The 19,591-nt window shown below is 37.7% G+C and overlaps 1 protein-coding gene across 2 annotated transcripts in view; it reads right to left on the bottom strand.

The window, feature by feature from the left end:
- Positions 1-19,591, bottom strand: part of ppp4r1l (protein phosphatase 4, regulatory subunit 1-like) — a 34,239-nt gene that overhangs the window by 11,641 nt on the left and 3,007 nt on the right. For both annotated transcript variants that reach the window (XM_061890067.1, XM_061890068.1), the window contains exons 2-9: positions 16,068-16,112; positions 12,907-13,036; positions 5,598-5,704; positions 5,378-5,520; positions 5,159-5,305; positions 2,830-2,937; positions 2,150-2,215; positions 1,902-2,060 (exon numbers count right to left, since the gene is read on the bottom strand). In XM_061890067.1, coding sequence (XP_061746051.1) covers positions 1,902-2,060; positions 2,150-2,215; positions 2,830-2,937; positions 5,159-5,305; positions 5,378-5,520; positions 5,598-5,704; positions 12,907-13,036; positions 16,068-16,112 — 905 coding nt within the window. The remainder of the gene's footprint in view (positions 1-1,901; positions 2,061-2,149; positions 2,216-2,829; positions 2,938-5,158; positions 5,306-5,377; positions 5,521-5,597; positions 5,705-12,906; positions 13,037-16,067; positions 16,113-19,591) is intronic.

Genomic DNA, 19,591 nt, shown 5'->3' with positions numbered 1-19,591 from the left:
CTAAGTGCTGAACCAAAAAAATACAAACTACCAACAAAATAAAACAATCACTTACTGTACAATGCCTGCTCTCCCTTGGATGCCGACTGATGGGATGTTTATAGCTTCCCGTTTATATAAAGAATTAATAATCTTCACTAAGTTTAAAAAAAAAAGAAAAAAAGTGGGTGCAAAGAGTTTCTTTTTTAGCTCTTTAGGTATAATTTGAATGTCAGTGGGTCATAATCAAGAAATAAGTTTCACCAACTCAGCCAGTTAACTCTCTGTAATCACAGCGGCGCTAAAAGTACCGTAAATTCTGTACTATAAGCCCCAACTTTTTTCCTGAGCTTTGAACCCTGCGGCTTATGAAACGGTGCGGCTAAAATATGTAATTTTCCGCACTGACGACCTAAAAGCAAATAGCTTTGATTAAACACAAATAAAGACACTTTCTATTGTCCTGGGTATGACGTTAAACTACATCCAGGCATGAGATGGGAGGTTGTGTGTGGGGTTAGTGAGTCCCAACTAACGTCTATAAAATGCACACAAAGAACCATTTGCACCTTCTCTTGTGACTGGCGGGCGGTCAGCGCCATAAAGCTGAGCGGGTCCCTGGGTAAATGGGGCGCGGACAACCAACAGGACAGACTAAGTTCAACAGCCCAGTAAGGCAATTAGTCTAGGAGAAGGATCTCTGATATAAAATACCCCTTCCAACCCGCACCAAGCCAGCGTGGAAGGTGTAGGCTAATAACCAGCATGAAAAGTACGCCAAATGGCAGAAACATGCTGAGGCTTTCGTCCAGCAGTGGACTGACAACGGCTGATGATGATGATAAAGACACTTAAATGGGGTTATTGTTTGGGCTATAGCGCCATCTTTTGGATGAGTTTGCTCACTGGGGGTGCTGCTGGGTGAATACCTACAAGTGTTTCCTACTGTTTAAAGATTTGCAACAGAAGTAGACGTGCTGTTGTGTCTTCTAATCGTCCTTAGTGTTTCTGCTTGTATGGATTCATCACTCTAAGCAGCGTTTTTAAGTTTTATAGTATAACTAAAACAATTGTCATTTACTAAACCGTCCTATGAGTGATTTCTGTAGAACTGTTTTCATGCATATTTGTACGTGCTATCATAATATATTGATTACCTTATATGATAACACATTTGCCAGTGTCTGTGTTAGTAACGTACAACGCCATTAATTTTCTATTGTTTCAGTTTTACAAATTCCTCAGGAAAATTCACCACAGTGTCTTTGTGGATTATGAGTATGTTTAGGGGATTGGAGAGCTGGCTTCCGCAGCTCGTGGGTACATAACCATGACTTCTGTTTTGTTTGATCAGCCGTTTTATTTTCGTGTTACAGACGGGGTTTAGAAACAATTAAAGTATGTAATTTATAAACACAACATTTATAAAATCTTTGTGTGAATAACAAATTTCACAATGTATATATCTGCGGCTTATACATGGAATAACCTTTTTTTCCTAAAATTTAGTGGGTGCGACTTATATGCTGGTGTGCTCTACAGTCCAGAAAATACAATTGTTATTGTTCCACTTCGTTAGATCTTATGATAACAGGTTAGGTCACAACATGTGAATCAAGTATTGTTTCCAATTTTTCAAAGTCTCTTTAGAGGGCTTCAAAGGCGCCATAGAAGATTTTGATTAGCTTCATCGTAAGCCACCCCGTACTTGCCAAATATTACAAATTAGAATGCATAAAAAAAGAAAAAAAAAAGACAAATGTGCTGTAATTTTACATGGGGATTTTGAATGATAGGCAACATTCCAAAAAAGTGTGGTTTCCTTTGAAATAATGGCAATTATTGTACTTTATCATGAGCATAGGAGGTGCTATCATGCCAAAAAAATAGCAGTAAATTTTCAAGCAAAAGGCTAGTCTTACCCAGCGGGACTGGTCGCTAATAAGGCTGATGAAGAGAGGGGACAACTTTGCACGTCGCACCTCAGGAGAGGTGGAGTTGGACACCATCATGAAGCACTCGGCGCACGCTTTCCTGATGCCCCAAAGGGTGTCTGAGCACAGGTCGAAGAACTTGGGAATCTAAATCATGAAAGGATAGCACAAAAATCTAATGACCAACTTTTGGGTAGGGTGTAAAAAGTGTAAAAAGCTGTTTCAAGAGTGTTCACCAGTAGTTTCTCCGTGGCTTCCTGTCCCACAATTGAACAGAACTCTCCGAAATTGGCAGCACAGACCTGCAGTACAACAGGGGAAAATAGATTAAAATATTTTTAAATGTCAGTTTATCAGTTTACATCTGGTCAGAATGCCCCCTGAATGCCTCCCTGGGGAGGTGTTAGACCCAGGACACCGTGGGGAGACTATGTCTCCCAGCTGGGCTGGGAACGCCTCGGGATCCCCCGGGAGGGGCTGGACAAAGTAGCCTGGGAGAGGGAAGTCTGGGCTTCTCTGCTTAGGCTACTGCCCCTGCGACCCAACTTCGGATAAGCGGAATAAGATGGATGGATGGTTTATCGGTTTATTTTAAAGTCATATTTACTACCATCGCGAAATGTTTTATGGCATTGTGTGCACTCTTAATACATTGTTCTAATATTAACAGCATTTTTTCTGTGATTCTGTGCTTGTGGCATTTCGAACAAGATGCCTACACATACTTTCCCCGACTGGCACCAGATTTCCTAGGAATTAACATTCCACAGCGGGAAAACAAGAGATTTTCTGCGCCCAGCTGATGCCCTGAAGTAAAGGAGGTCTGACTTACATATTTAGGACATTAAGTCCTACTAAATACCTGCAGCACAACCTGTAAAACAAGACCATCTATTAGCTGTTCAAAAGCGGTTACCTTGCGCACTTGAAAAAGTCTGGTGTCGCTGCAAAGGTCGCAGAAGCGTGGCAGCAAGAGATGCTCTACTGTGTCTTTGCTCAGCATGGTCACTACTTTGCACAAAATCTGAACACAAGGACAAAAAACATAAACCTCAGATGTATTGCTCAGGTCAGGCAGATTTTTTTCTAAATGGGAAATTTACCAAATTGAGGGGAATGAGGAAAAAATTCAGGGATTCTTGTGTAACACAGTGGACCTTTGCAACTCAATGGTTTGGCGTTTGGAAAACATTAAACATAGATTACTGAAGCTTTATTTTGCAGAATTCTGGCCACAAAAGCTTTATTTTGCAGGAATCTGGCCACAAAAGGGTATTTGACAGGATTTGGGCTGGGCAATTACATGATCATTATAAGTTTCAGTTCGATCAATCTGATCAGCTGTAAACATCAAACGTGGCGGATATATCATGGAAATATCAATGTGATAACAGCCAATCAGAGTCAACTTTATACCGGCCCATTTCCGGTTACAAAGTACTTGGAAGTAACAGAATCATAGCTATGAACAAACTGATCGAACTTGCTGAAGGCAGCAAAAATACATGTTAACTTAGGAGTAATCAAGGGTCCTAGGATTTACGCGTCAACGTAGTTGTGGCCGGAATCCAGCCAGTACTCTAGCCGGCAGAGCTGCAACCTTTTTGGGCCATCTCTGTGCCTGACTACGGGACACATGGTCAACTCAAACTACCCTAAAATATAGCACCGAAAAGTTCCCAAATGATTTCTAAATTTTCAGATGAAGACTATTTGTCGTACAAAATCTGTGTGAAAAACACTGTGCTTCTATTGCTAATGCTAGCTAGTTGTGGAAGCGACCACCGATGCTGTGCTAAAAATTCTTATTGTTTGACAATAACTCAACAGCTTATAATGCTATAGTTCGACCAAAAGTGTTGAAATTATAACCGATAAATCGTAGTGTGTGCTTTAGTTTACTTGAAAATCAAAACATTTATGGTTATGGTTTAAAGGGGATCTGCACTATCATTCAAAATTCTAATGTAAGACAAGATCACATGTTTTTATTTTTGTATGCATTCTAACTATTAAATAAATGTGATCAAAAATATGCTTACAATGGAGCATGTGTGTGTCGCTCTATTCTTCTGATTAGCTCTCTGTGATGACAACGCCCCTATCAAAAGTTTGTCTGCATTAATAACAATATACTAATACTTGGAAATGTAAACGGAGTATTGTTAGCAGTTTTTGGATGGTTATTTTTTATGTTTTATGGGCGGAATTGAAGACCTCCCATAGACTCCATTGTAAGCAAACTTTTATTTAAGTTTACTTTTATTTAAGGGACGGCGTGGCGCAGTGGGGAGAGTGGCCGTGCGCAACCCGAGCGTCCCTGGTTCAATTCCCACCTAGTACCAACCTCGTCACGTCCGTTGTGTCCTGAGCAAGACACTTCACCCTTGCTCCTGATGTGTGCTGGTTGGCGCCTTGCATGGCAGCTCCCTCCATCAGTGTGTGAATGTGTGTGTGAATGGGTAAATGTGGAAGTAGTGTCAAAGCGCTTTGAGTACCTTGAAGGTAGAAAAGCGCTATACAAGAACAACCCATTTATCATTTATTTATTTATCTAGGCTTTAGAATGCATAAAAAAATAATTGTGTTTTCTTGTCCCTCATGATTATAAACACTAGGCAAAATTCCCCCCAAAAAAGTACAGTTCCCATTGAAGTTTATTACGAGACAATTACAATATCATACACCACATATTTCCAGTTTCTTATCGTAGTGTGTTCAAAAAGGAGTAGGAAGAAGGAAATGCTACCCCATTTTCCATTGCACTTTTATTTCCTTTTTTAAATTCATAACATGATTGAATCCATTAATAATAAACATTAAAGGTTTTGTGAATATTTAGGTAAATTGTGAATCACACAATGAGATGAAAAAGTTTATCCAATTTTCAAAAACCTTATCAGGATTCTTCTTTTGTGTATTTTGTAAACACTTTCTGACCGAACACTTTCTTAAACTGATTCATATCAGTACATTGTTTGACTTTTGTGCTTTTTGGTTATTTATCATTTATTGGTATATTGTTATATGACTGTGCTTTTTTTCACCTTTAATTTAAATTTCTGTGTTGTTTATTCAGTATATTAAAAGAATGTTAAGATTATCCATAGTTTCTTTGTTTTTAGTCCAGGTGCTTTAAAACTGGCATATTCAAAGCAACATAAAAACATTGTGATGTTAATCCCAGAAAGGATTGTGTTTCATTGAGTTCCAGGGGTCCACTATACTATTGAGAGCCAACTTACAGCAACAGCTTCGATCTTGTAATCATCGTCGCTGCTGGGTTCTGTGAGGTCCAGTAGAACCGGGCAAACTTTGGACTCCATGTCAGCCTTGGAGATGAGGCCTTGCTCCAGGAGCACCAGAAGCGCCGCTTGGCTGGTTTTTCGCACCTGAAAAATACGCAGTGGGTGGTTCGAAAGCTACTCCCAATGTTCCTGAAGAAAACAGGCTTGGAAAGCTACCTGGTTGTTCGGATCAGTTAGATACCGGACTACGATGGGTACCAAGTATCTGGAGAAAGCAGCGGGGAAGTTGGGTCGACTTTCGTGTAGAAACATGGCAATGTTGGGCACCTGCTCCATCAGCTCGGCTCGCACGGTTGGCTCTGAAGTCATAAAGTTACGGGTCAGGTAAAGATACGTAAAATGAACAACTCGTACAAGAGAGGGAAATATTATCTACCTCCGTCTTCTGACATTCTGGCCACTGTCTCCATGACACTGATAAAGTCATTTTCGTTATCGCTGAACTCGCGGAGCACATCGAGTAGCCCGCGAGCAACAATCTGCCTGAAAAGCAACAACAGTGTCAATCAGCCTGCCTGCCTTCCCAAACAGCAGCACTGAGAAAGTCTGATTATAACAAAAAAGGTTCATGTGAGGACAAAAGCGATGCATTCTTTTTTGTGTTCTTTTGTTTTTTTTAACCAGCAGGAAACATAATAAACACACACCATTGTTACAGCAGGGAACGTCTGCTCTGACCGGAAAAAACTTAGTACGTATTTGATGTCTTCAGTTACTGCAACATAGAAGGCTCTTGCAAGGATTTGATCGACACTCACAAGAATGCAGACAGTCTTCCAGACGTAAAAAACCCCACAACTTTTAATAGTCATTTCAAGAGGAAACTACAATCATATTCATATAAAACTCTCTTTACAAAATAAATTAAAAACCTTGTGTAAACATGAGGAAAGGAAACTCCAGGTTGTACCCAGTGTTTCCTAACCATTATTATGTAATGTATTTGTAGCAGTAGGGCTGGATGGCATTCCGGTATTACTAATTATACCAGTATAATTTGGAAAGAGATATGTATTTGAGACCATAATGCCCTACCGATATGCAATCTTTAGTGTGTTGACGTGAAAGTCTTTAAGGTCATTCTGTCTGCGCTGGTTGCTGTTTCCCGCCTCCTTCACACCAACTCCAATACAAGCATTTCTTCTTTATTTCAGCCTGCCGTTCCCACAGCACACAGCAATTTCAACTCCCTGATGGTCGCTCCAAACACAAGAAACGAGCCCCTCTTACTGACTCGTGATCGGCCACAATGTGCAGCACTTAAACGCATGGCTACTTTCAATATGATTTGCATATTCAAAGGATGGCGTGACCTAGGCATGGTCTTGGCGTGCCATGTCAACACCTGAGATCAATTCAACGTTGATTACGATGTTACAAAGAAATGTGCGCGCAAACACTTTGATACATCTACATTTTTACTGACGTGTAGTTTTTCTGGATTTGAACGTACGTCTAATTTTAGTAGGAAATCTATAAAACTGTTGTTACTTGTTACATAAGAATATGTAACATGAGGGATCAGTAGGGGTGTAACGGTACGTGTATTTGTATTGAACCATTTCAGTACGGGGGTTTCGGTTCGGTGCGGGGGTGTACCGAACGAGTTTCCACACGAACATATGAAGTAGCCGCCTAAGCTAAAGTCTTAACAAGCTGCTCTGCTTTCTGCCTCTGTCTACTACACAGCACCCAGCATTGTCCCACCCACACAACCATCTGATTGGTTACAACCATAGCGGTAACATCAATTCAGCAGTGCGTATTCAGAGCGCATGGAGTCAGCGTTCCAGCGTCGAGCAGATAGGTGTTTAGCAGGTGAGCATAAGGCAGCGTACTCTCCCCAAATTATACTAAACACTCCCAAGTCAACTACTAGTAACATCACTATGAGCCCGTTCACATTCTAGAAACTTAAACTGCAGCTCAGCTCGCTCGCAGTCCTGGCTTGAGGTGAAGGCTAATTAGCTTTTAGCGTAACGTTAGCTCATTTTGCGGTGTGTGTGTGTGTTACGGACAGTGTTGATTGAGCTGTGTTGAAGCAGCAAAAAAGGACATTATGTTAAATGAAGAGTTTCGGTCTTTGATAGTGTGTATAATAATGTAACTGCATCATTAAGCCTACATGAACTCCATGGTGTTTAGGGATGAATAGTCTCTCTTATTGCTATTGTACTATTTGTTCAGCTATAGTTACAAAAATCATTAGTAATGTAGCAACCTAGTTTTGAATGGCAGGGTCCCTGCTATCACATGTTGATAAAAATATAACATTTACATAATAAAAATCAACTACAAACTTCCCAAATTCTGTAATAAATTAAGCATGATGAGTTGACTTGAAACTGTTTAATGTTGCACTTTTCATTTTTTTTAATCCAAGCAACAACTTGAGAAAGTTTAATGTGGATTAACGTGGGCAGAATTATTATAGTGTTCCCAATGTTAAAAAGATAAAGCCATTGTTTACAAATTTGGTAAATAAATAACCCCAAAATGTATATTTTGTTGGTTTCTTACTGTACCGAAAATGAACCGAACCGTGACCTCTAAACCGTGGTACATACCGGATCAAAATTTTTGTGTACTGTTACACCCCTAGGGATTAGTATTGCCAATTTAACGACTTAGTCACTATATTTACGAGTATTCAGACCTCTCTTAATCGTGTTTCTTCAAAAGGAAAATTGCAACACATGTAGTGAATTTTTAAGGTCTTATTGAATTATGGATACTCTAGCATGAAAAGCATGTATTGCTCTTCTGAGAAAGCAGTAGGTTACCAACAAGTCGCAAAAAAGATGCAAAAATGTTGTATTGGCCTTGTTGAGAACGAAGGTTCATCTAATTCTAAGCACATGTGTCACTGCAAATTATGCAAATTGATAACCTTATTTGGCCTCCCCAACTGACCACCATAGATACATTGTAGTGCTGTGGGAAACATTTAAGTGCACAATAACTAACAAAATAAATTAAGTCCAAGCTACTGACTGAGGAATGTGTGAAAGCAGAGCAACAGAGATGATGATGCGCTAACTTCAATCATTTAAAGAACCTAACTCCATTCACTTTAGCTTCAGACTGCAAATATGCTATTGCAATATTTACAATTGACATTTTCCACAAAACGTTCTGTGTATGTTCTTGGCAGCAAACTAAATGCTTCAAAAGCATATCATCCATCTACAATGCCCATCCCTTTCTGTGAACTAAAAACTGTATTAGCCACCTCACACTCACCGTATAAAAAATGAAGTAACAACTGTGGTATAATTTGACTCAAGTGAGTTGACAAGTTCACACTAGAACTACACACTATTTCAGTATTTCCTGCCAGATATGGCACCTATTTGCAATCTGCATCCTGACTGCTTTGGGGAAATGTGCCCATTACTCACCTTTCCAATATCACAGATTGCAGTGAGGTTAAAAACAGAGGAATTGAATATTATCCGTCAGGGTTCAGTCGGCCCGTTTGGAGTTTCAGGAGGCATCTCCCCATGAAGTTTAAGAGGTTTTACCATCTTTAAGATGCTTTGGAAGACATTTCATACATATAAATTTTGTAAAAGTGCAAGACAACTAGATGTTATGAACTGAAAACCCCACCTCTTATTCATGACTGACTATACCACAGAATCAATAGATTGCGTTTGTGGAAATAATATCTTCACCATATCAATATTAGCCAGTCCAAGACTGTATGACATCCAAAATTTATGTTAATAGCATGTTGTTTTTGTTGAGAAAACATTCACCATATCAATACAATATCAATTCTCAAATTTACAACATCCACAGTTTATTTCATTAGTTTAATGTTTTGTCTGGTTTGAGAAAATCTGTTCACTCCATCACTATAAAGCATTTCATGAATACATGAGCTATGATGGCTATATTTGATAAATACTGGATTTGTACAAACTATTTCGTTAAACAAGTGAGTCTCTTAGTAAAGTCATGAATGTAATGTTGCATTCATAGTATCGGCTACAAGTTGGTTTGTTTAACTATAACATGAATCTTTTTCTTACATGTAATCTTAATAAATTCATAATTACTAAAAATTTAGAATTATAAACCGCTACTTTTTTCCTACACTTTGAATCCTGCGGCTTATAAAGCGGAGCGGCTAATTTATGGATTTTTCTTAGCTGGCGGCCATAATAAAAATAATTTTACAACAAAAAAAAACAAGCAAAAACCTTAAGAGGGTGTTTATTTGTGTGTGCTATGGCGCCATCTTTTGGAAGACTTTCTATCTAGAGGTGATGCAGTGTCCTTCCATTAAGTGCTTTCAACCGCCGGAAGTAAAAGTGCCATTCCGTCTTTTAGCCACCCTTAGCGTTCCTATTCATTCCTAATCTTCATTCTTTACTCCAAGCAACGTGTGTAAGTTTTACAGTATAACTTAAAACTGTTAATACATGAGCTAATATGCTTACACATTTACGAGCGTCTACGTTAGTCGTATTAACTTATGTCATTCTATTTCTATTGTTTCAGTCTTACAAATTTCTCAGTAAACTCACCTAGATGTCACCGTGGACTTTTTGAGTTTGTTTAGCTGATTAGAGAGCTAGCTTCTACAGCTAATGGGTCCATGACGAAGACTTCTTTTTTTTTGATCAGCTGTTTTATTGCTGTGTTACAGACACAGTTTGGAAACAATTTAGGTATGTAAATAAATATTTACATACTTTTACTGTGCAAATAAAGCAACATGTGCATACCGTAATTCCTTGAATAGCCGCCGGGGCGCTAATTAATTCAAAACCTCTTCTCACTCCTGCGCTTTAATCAAAGCATGCGGTAAAAGTAAGCAGGCGCTAATAATTTTAAAACCTCTTCTCACCCCTGCGCTTACCGATGGCATGCAGTAAAAAATTGAGTGTGATAAAAAAAAAAAAAAATGTATTTTGCGTCCACGGCCCGGTGGTTGGGGACCACTGCTCTACATCATGTCATCGCGCCCACTTTCTGCGTGCTGGCATGACGCATGCATTTCGCTGCTTCTCATACGAGATTGCAATGCAGACTTGCTCAACAGCCATACCTTTTACACTGATGGTAGTGATATAAACAACTTTAAAACTCTTAATATGCGCCACACTCTGTGAACCCACACCAAGCACATTTCTGGAGAGCATTGGCTCTGTGGCACATTATAAACGCAGCATAGGGATTACCCATAATGCCGTGTATCCGTGACTCTTGGACAGAGCCAATACTTTCCAGAATTGTGTTTGGTGTGGGTTCACAGAGTGTGGCGCATATTAGTAAGAGTGGTAAAATTGTTTTATATCACAACCATTAATGTGATCTGTACGGCTGTGAAACAAGACCCCTAGTTTACACACAGTAAAGGCAAATAAAACTCCTCCACCATTTTGAAAATAACGACAGGGGAAGCGTCACTCGTGACGTCACGAATTTGACCCGGCGGTAAAAGTAAGCATGCGCTTATTAATTTGGTGAGCGAGTTTTGCCCGGCAGTAATTCAAGGCAGGTGCACATTACATGCCCTGTGGCAATTCCTTGAATAGCCGCCGGGGCGCTAATTAATTCAAAACCTCTTCTCACTCCTGCGCTTTAATCAAAGCATGCGGTAAAAGTAAGCAGGCGCTAATAATTTTAAAACCTCTTCTCACCCCTGCGCTTACCGATGGCATGCAGTAAAAAATTGAGTGTGATAAAAAAAAAAAAAAATGTATTTTGCGTCCACGGCCCGGTGGTTGGGGACCACTGCTCTACATCATGTCATCGCGCCCACTTTCTGCGTGCTGGCATGACGCATGCATTTCGCTGCTTCTCATACGAGATTGCAATGCAGACTTGCTCAACAGCCATACCTTTTACACTGATGGTAGTGATATAAACAACTTTAAAACTCTTAATATGCGCCACACTCTGTGAACCCACACCAAGCACATTTCTGGAGAGCATTGGCTCTGTGGCACATTATAAACGCAGCATAGGGATTACCCATAATGCCGTGTATCCGTGACTCTTGGACAGAGCCAATACTTTCCAGAATTGTGTTTGGTGTGGGTTCACAGAGTGTGGCGCATATTAGTAAGAGTGGTAAAATTGTTTTATATCACAACCATTAATGTGATCTGTACGGCTGTGAAACAAGACCCCTAGTTTACACACAGTAAAGGCAAATAAAACTCCTCCATTTTGAAAATAACGACAGGGGAAGCGTCACTCGTGACGTCACGAATTTGACCCGGCGGTAAAAGTAAGCATGCGCTTATTAATTTGGTGAGCGAGTTTTGCCCGGCAGTAATTCAAGGCAGGTGCACATTACATGCCCTGTGGCTAGTCAAGGAAATACGGTATATACACAAGTATATGTGTATATATATATATATATATATATATATATATATATATATATATATATACACACACACACATACATACATTTATATATATACATACGTATACACATATGTGTATATAATTTTTTTACAGAAATAGAGAAAGTATACACCATTACAGAAAGTATATACCATTCACCAAGCCTGCTAAGTTTTTCTTTTTTCTTTTCTACTTTGTAATATACGGCAAATACGAGGTGGCTAACGATGAAATTAATAGGAGTCATCTATTGTGCCCATAAAATCACTCTAAAAAAACATCCAGAAATCATAAATAATACTCCATTTACATGTCGTGACCTGGATATTAACCAAGTGTTAGCAGTATTGTTGATATGAGCACTAATGCACAGGAACTACTTTTAGAAGGACCGTGATCACAGAGAGGTAACTAGCTTATGCAGCTCTTGACATACTGAACTTGTCAGCTGCTGCATTGCCTCTAAGTTGGTAAAACGTTATCCTAAATTATAAATCATCTCACCTGTATCGTAGAAAGTTGTGGTCATAAACTGAAAATTTGGTCAACTAACATTACACTTGGACCCAGAGAGCGCAAGAAAGACACGCTTGTTTGCACATACATTTTTTATATAAACATCCCACTAGTCTGCATCAACGTGAGAGGAGAGCAGACATTATACAGTAAGTAATTGTTTTATTATATTTGTAGTTCCTATTTCAGGTTTAGTTTTTATCATGACTGCTACTTGCTGGATCTGTTTATCACTCAGCTTCTAAAACTTGTTGATCATCCTCCTTATATTACGGCTCAAAAATATAAGGTTTTGGAACATAATTTGTCCCAAAGTAGTCTCTGTTGGCTCTAATGTTTTTTATTATTTTTAGTAGTAGTAGTTGTTGAAGGAAATGGTAAACGTTGTGATAAGTCTGTGAAAAAATGTGCCACCGTATGTTTAAAAAAAAAAACAGAAACATGTAAATATGACATGTTATTAACAATGTTACTACAGTACATATTTAATTACAGCATGTACATAAAACGTTGATAGGAGGTTTTTTTAGAGCGCTTTATAGGTGGAAAAGAGAAAATCCCATTACCTCCATTGTTGGCTGACTCTTGCTAGTGTTTATTTACGAGTTAGAATGCATACAAAAAGAAAAATGTGTTCTTGTCTCACAAAAAGATTGTGAAACCTAGACAAAATGTCAAAAAAGTGTGGTCCACTGATTAGGATTAAACAATTTTGCAGTCATTCTAGCACTCAATGTAAACAATGAGTTCATAATTACATAAAGTATGTCTGGAGTGAGTTTTTGTTTAAGATCTCTTACCTGTTGAACACATTCTCACTGAAGGCGTATTTCTCTAGCCTCCCAAGCGGCGTTAAGTTGTCCTGTCCCGCGTCAAGAAAGGCTGTGATGCGGATGCCGTCGCACTCAGAACCATAATCGTCAAATCCAACTGCAGAATAGAGACCAGAGTTGACTTTTATGGCCATACAACATGACATTAAATATGCAGCACATAACAGCCTGCTAATTCACTTCAATTTGTGGTTAACTGTCTCAGGTCAATACTGTAACTCCTAGCCAGTCTGAGAATGGGCGAATCAAGAGCCACCAGTCAAATTCCAGTTGGATTTAACTGTATTTCATAACAACAGTGTTTGTTGACACAAATTGTGGTTGGTCTAACACAGTGGTGTCAAACTTGTTTTCACTGAGGGCTACATTGTAATTATGACTGTACTCAAAGGGCTGCATGTAACAGTGAGTAAAACATAAATATACAAGGATATTATTACATTATGCATTTGATCGTTACATAAACTGCTCAAAAGATTAAAGGGAACACTAAAATAACATCCTAGATCTGAATGAATGAAATATTCTTATTAAATACTACATAGTTGAATGTGCTGACAATAAAATCACACAAAAAATATCAATGGGAATCAACTATATGAACCCATGGAGCTCAACGTTAAAGTGGGAAAACACACTACAGACTGTCCATTCCCTTTTCACAACAGCATGTGAAATTGATTGTCAATCAGTTTTTGCTTCCTAAGTGGACAGTTTGATTTCACAGATGTGTGATTGACCTGGAGTTACATTGTGTTGTTTAAGCGTTCCCTTTATTTTCTTGAGCAGTTTATATTTTCAAAAAATGTAAAACATTCTGGCTACAGAACATTTTTTGCCATAAAATCTATAGTGGTGGTTTTATTTCCCATATATTACTGTGAATAGAAAAACAGTACCACTGTTTTTTTACGGTAAAATGTTGTTGACTGAGCAGCCATATTTTTACCGTAAAATATATTGTCATTTTTACAATGTAAAATTGTATGGTTAAATTGTTTTAACCTCATAGGTCAATTAGATATTTATTTTTATTTCAACAAAGTGTGTAATGTATACTAATGAAATATGTGTTACACCATCAGGAAACAAAAAAACTATTAGTTCATTATTATTACAGAATTCCTAATCTGATCACCCATGAGTGAGATTGGATGATACCAATACCAATCACGTCCTAACTGTAAATGTTTCAATTTATTTATGGTGAGTGCTATTGACATATTAACACAATTTACTATGAATTGATTAACGTGGACCCCGACTTAAACAAGTTGAAAAACTTATTCGGGTTTTACCATTTAGTGGTCAATTGTATGGAATATGTACTGTACTGTGCAACCTACTAATAAAAGTTTCACTCAATCAATCAAAAACACAATATTTAATCAAGTTCTCTCTTATTACATACAATTTTTTAAGCAAAACAAACTCAATAGTACCCTGTAACTAAACAAAACTTATATTACTCATTTAAATTATTTGGTTTTTACTTTCAAAGTCCTCATGTCTCCAAGAATTATCCTTGGAGGTTGTAAATATGAACAAAAACAACAAAATATGATTTTGAGAAAATAAGAAAATCGACCCAATCACTCTAGTATCGAAAATATACTGATATAGACTTCATTATTTTATGGATCAATCCGCCCTCCCCTTAAGTGTTGTGCACTGACTGTGACAATGCTGAGACACCAACAGTTGTTATTGTAGCATCTCTCTATTATTATAACTTGTTAATTTCCTAGTAATATCTGCTTATGTTGCGCTTCCATCAACAATTCTTAAACTTCACTAAGCACTTACTTCTCGGCGTTGTTGAAACACTGTTTGACACCTCAAGTCTGGATTGTTTAACTAGTTTAAGTGCTGTGTCATGCTCAAGCGTGACATATTCATGGGTAAGCACGTGGACTGACGCGCTACGTACATGTTGTGTAATCCATGCAATTGTTCCTTCGAACAGATGTTAGGGATAACCACTCCCTTGCATAATCTTACCAAGGAGTACCCCTGCTGGATTTCTTGGAATGCCCAAGAGGCAAAAGTAAATTTGATTAAATATAATTTCAATAATGCGCCCTTCTTTAAGAGGGACAGACAAACTGAGAGACAGACCGACAGGCAGACAAACAGTGGTAGGTACAGGTGACTCAAACAATTTGAATATTGTGCAAGGTTATTTTATGACAGCAATTAGCTTTACAAGGTGAAACTAAGGTTCATGACAAGATGTTTTAAGTATTTTTCACAGTTTCCCTCGATAGCAAACATACCAACATGATAGCAACATACCAACACATCATTTAATTACCTACGAAGCATTTTTTTTTTTTTAAAAGGCCAAAAAAAGTACACATATATTTAAAACAAATCTGTTGTCATTAATTTGTATTAACATTTATTTTTCTTACATATCGTTTAGCTCTATTTTTCAATTGTTAATGCTCATTGTACAATGTACTTTGAGATTTTTTTTCTCCCGAGAGATTTCTCCAATTCTTTTAGTCACACTTTCTTCGTTAAAAATGACTGGAAACATTTCCAGCATCTATTTATGGTGTTATTGAAGACTTCATTACTTCTCTCACTCCGCGGGGTCTCTGCAGCTTTGCGCTGCTGTGATCCTTCCTTGTGTTATTGTGTACGGCAGGCATTATTTGTTGGAATTGGGCCAGTTGTCAGCATAAAATTGGTAATAAACGTTAAAAAGAGTGTCGGACTTTGTGTCTTCTGGACGCTACATTATACAACAATTTGTTTTTACGTTAAAAAACAACTAATTTTTAAGGTTAAGGCTAATATTTTGCTATGGCGGGCCACCACAATCAACTAAGTTAGGGGAAATCCTGTCTTTTAATATGATATTAATGAATATGGCTTATAGCTTATGAAAACCTTGAATTGAAACTCTCACAAAATTTGGGGTTTTCAAAAACTGTAAGCCATGATCATCAAAATTACAATAAAGATTTGACATATCTGTAATGAGATTGTAGCACATATTAGTTTCACATTTGAAGTTGAATTGCAGAAAGGATTGAAATTTCACAATATTACATTTTGTTGGTTTTACCTGTAGACAAACAGATAGCTATTTTCTAATTTTTTTCAAGCATTGTACTCACAATCATCTACGTCGTCATGGCCATCTTCGAAATATAACGATAGACCTGCAAAGACAAAACATGTGAAGGGGAATCTGTGGTGGTAAACATGTCATTAACATGCCTCCGCCTTATGCATCACATTCTCAGAGTCATCCTCACCATCACAAACAACACATTGTGCTCGTGCCACTGCACACATTTCTAAACTAAATGTCAGAAATAGGGCTGCACGATGAATCCACATGAAATCGACATTGAGTTTTAAATAGTTCCATAAATAACTAAGGTTTTTTTCTCTCTGCAATTACCAGAACTTGAGTGAGCCTTGCATCCTTAGCCTCCTGGCCAGTCAAAAGTGTTTAAGGAAACAGCATGTTTGTGTACGCTAATTACAAACACCATACTTGCACCTTGGAAAACATTTAATAGTGACTTGGCCCGGACTAATAGTCAATAAATCAATTATTTCAACAATTAATTCAAATTAAGTTGAAATACTGTTCTCATGCTTTAAACCAGGAGAAAGAGGTCTCACTCTGTGAATCACTCTCAGCACCTGATTGTGTTTATTTAACAGTACAATTAACTGAACGTAGTAAGCCTTCTAGACAGTCATTCACAATCTTTGTCTTGGTGGGCAGGGAACTGAACTTCGAGCTTACACACGCAGGATTCATGCCTACCTATTACCGACTTGCGAGTTAGTAGTTTTCACAGTAACAAAAATAAGGAAGAAACAAATATGATTACAAAGCCAAATGTCCTGCTTTGGGAATATTTCAGCTTCAACCTGGACGGGCAAAATGAGCCCATCAACACAGACAAACGAACCAGAATGTGGTGATGGCAATACAAAATTAAAGAAAATTAAAAAAGAACCTTCAAACTAGTTTTACACTTTTGTTTGGCCACGAAGCAAAGGACGCGACGCTCAACGATTCTGATTGGTGAAAATGTCTGTCACTCAAATGTTAGTGACAAGGGAGGGAAAAACTCCAAAACCTCCACCTCTTGCGATTAAGATAACGTACTAATTAACCCCTTGATGTTGTTTAATCGTGCTAATGTCATGATTACATAACATTAACAACTTTGTATAGTTTTTATTGACTATATCTTCATGATGTAGACAAAAGCTCTGAGTGTGTCTGCATAAAGCCAAATATTTTAAAGAAAATTACTTAATATTGTTATACTATGTGGCACCTTAAGACAATAATATGTTGACTGACACTTCACTTGTTAATCTTGCAGTTTTATGCATTTAAAATATAAAAATTGCAAATCGAATTGCATGTTGGAGAGAAAAATGGCAATTAAAATTTTTCTCAAAAACGTGCAGCCCTCAACAGAAATATAAATTGAACAACTTGGGATTGTTCATGCAGCATTTAATTGAAATCAGGCAGCACTCTGGCCAGATTCAATCTGCACCACAAACAACAACACCTACGGATTCATGACTTCCAGCTGACAAGCACATAGCAACCCTCACAAGGAGAAGGTGTCCTGAGCTTGAATGTATAAAACAACACATCTTTGACTAAGGCAAATATTTGTCTTCATTAAGTTGATAAGATTTGTAATTCAAGTGTAAACATACAGTACGTTCCCATTACTTCTACATCATTTAATTACATTAAAAATAAGGCTACTCGACTGAAAAAAAAAAAGGTGAAAAGATTTTCTATCATAGAATTGAGATTGCGGTTCTGTGGAATGACTATTTCACACACCAAGTTCAGACCCAGGTGCCTTTGTTCAAGAAAAAATACTTGTTTTTGTTATCAAAATTGCTATTGAACTTCTCATTGAAATTGTTTTTGTCCTTCACGAGTGGTCCCAGCAGGACAATTGACAGAGGACCTTAAAAAATATATATAAATTAATAATAATAGTAACAAAAAAAAATCCTTCAAGTAAAAAAATATGACACGCTTACTCACTCAAGAGTACATTCGTGCACGTAGTAAAGACAAATCAAAAGAACTGTCGATTAATTCATGAGATTGTTTCTCTCGCGAGTTCATGATTGATAGCCAGAGTGAGTTGGCTGCATTGCCCTGGTTCAGGGACGGGCCGAGCGGGGAGAAGTGTCGGCTGTCGTGCCAATGACGGCACAGGTCATTCTTTGGGTAAAGCGTGCTTCTGTTATAGAGGGTGTTCAGTCAAAAAAAAAAAAGATCATAATCACAAATTGGATAATTTGTTAGTGTGACTCTAAATGACAATTTGTAAAGAATACATTAGCAAAATAATTGGTCTATCATGAGGATACATATTAAATACTGCTTCTTATAGACTTTTTTTCAGACTAAAAGAAGTTCCAGCATTCAAATGACCAATGTATAGCTAAATATGTAAATCAGGGGTGTCAAACTTGTTTTTAGTGAGGGTCACTTTGCAGTTATGACGCTTGTAACAGTAAATATTTATGAACATAAATGTATATTAGCCTTGTTACATAATTCATGTCAAAATTAAAATAACAAATACATTTACAGTAGCCGGAAAGTATTTTATTGATGCAGATTATTTCCAGCATTTGGCAGGCCATATCTGGCCCCCGGGCCTTGAGTTTGACACCAGTGGTGTAAATAGTATTTTGAACAGTCAAAAGTGTGCTTGCTAAAGTCATTTAGCTAATAAAGTCTAATACTATTTCAGTATGAATGTATAATAATTGGTACAATAATGTTACTCACACTACTGAAAGATAATTAGGCGTAATTAGGTAAGTGGTTTAAAATGACAAGCATGGGGTTGAGCCTACTGAAATATTAATTGTGTGGCCGCTATCAAACTCAAACCACCAATTTGTGTACATTATTCGACTACTAGTTGGTTTCAAGTTTATTACAAACATGTATACAGTTTTAATATGATACATCAAATATTTTTCCTTACAACATGCCTGAAAAGGAGTAGAAAGAAGCAACACTTATTTTAACCTACCTTCTTTCCACAACATAGCAGTTACCTACACATGTTTATTTTTTGTTCTCAACTTGTAACATAATTTACATCAAGGATTACAACAGTTCACTTACTAGTTAGTTATGATTATTGATATATCTAATTTTCAGTAGGTTCAATACATGTATGTTGTTTCTTCTTCCTTGTACTTTCAGCATTAATGGTGCCTTCACAGATGTGTAAGTTACCCATGCCTTGGGCACTAATGCACCCCTCATACCATCACAGATATTGGCTTTTGAACTTTGCATCGATAACAGTCTGGATGGTCCGCTTCCACTTTGGTCCGGATGACACGATGTCGAATATTTCCAAAAACAATTTCAAATGTGGACTCGTCAGACCAGGGAACATTTTTCCACTTTTGCATCAGTTCATCTTAGATGATCTCAGGCCAAAAGAAGCCGGCAATGTTTCTGGATGTTGTTGATAAATGGCTTTCGCTTTGCATAGTAGAGCTTTAGCTTGCACTTACAGATGTAGCGACGAACTCTATTTAGTGACAGTGGTTTTATGAAGTGTTCCTGAGCCCATGTGGTGATATCCTTTAGAGATTTAAGTCGGTT

Source organism: Nerophis ophidion, linkage group LG02, assembly GCF_033978795.1.
Source record: "Nerophis ophidion isolate RoL-2023_Sa linkage group LG02, RoL_Noph_v1.0, whole genome shotgun sequence".
Lineage (NCBI taxonomy): Eukaryota > Metazoa > Chordata > Actinopteri > Syngnathiformes > Syngnathidae > Nerophis > Nerophis ophidion.
This window is presented reverse-complemented; position numbering and strand designations above follow the sequence as displayed.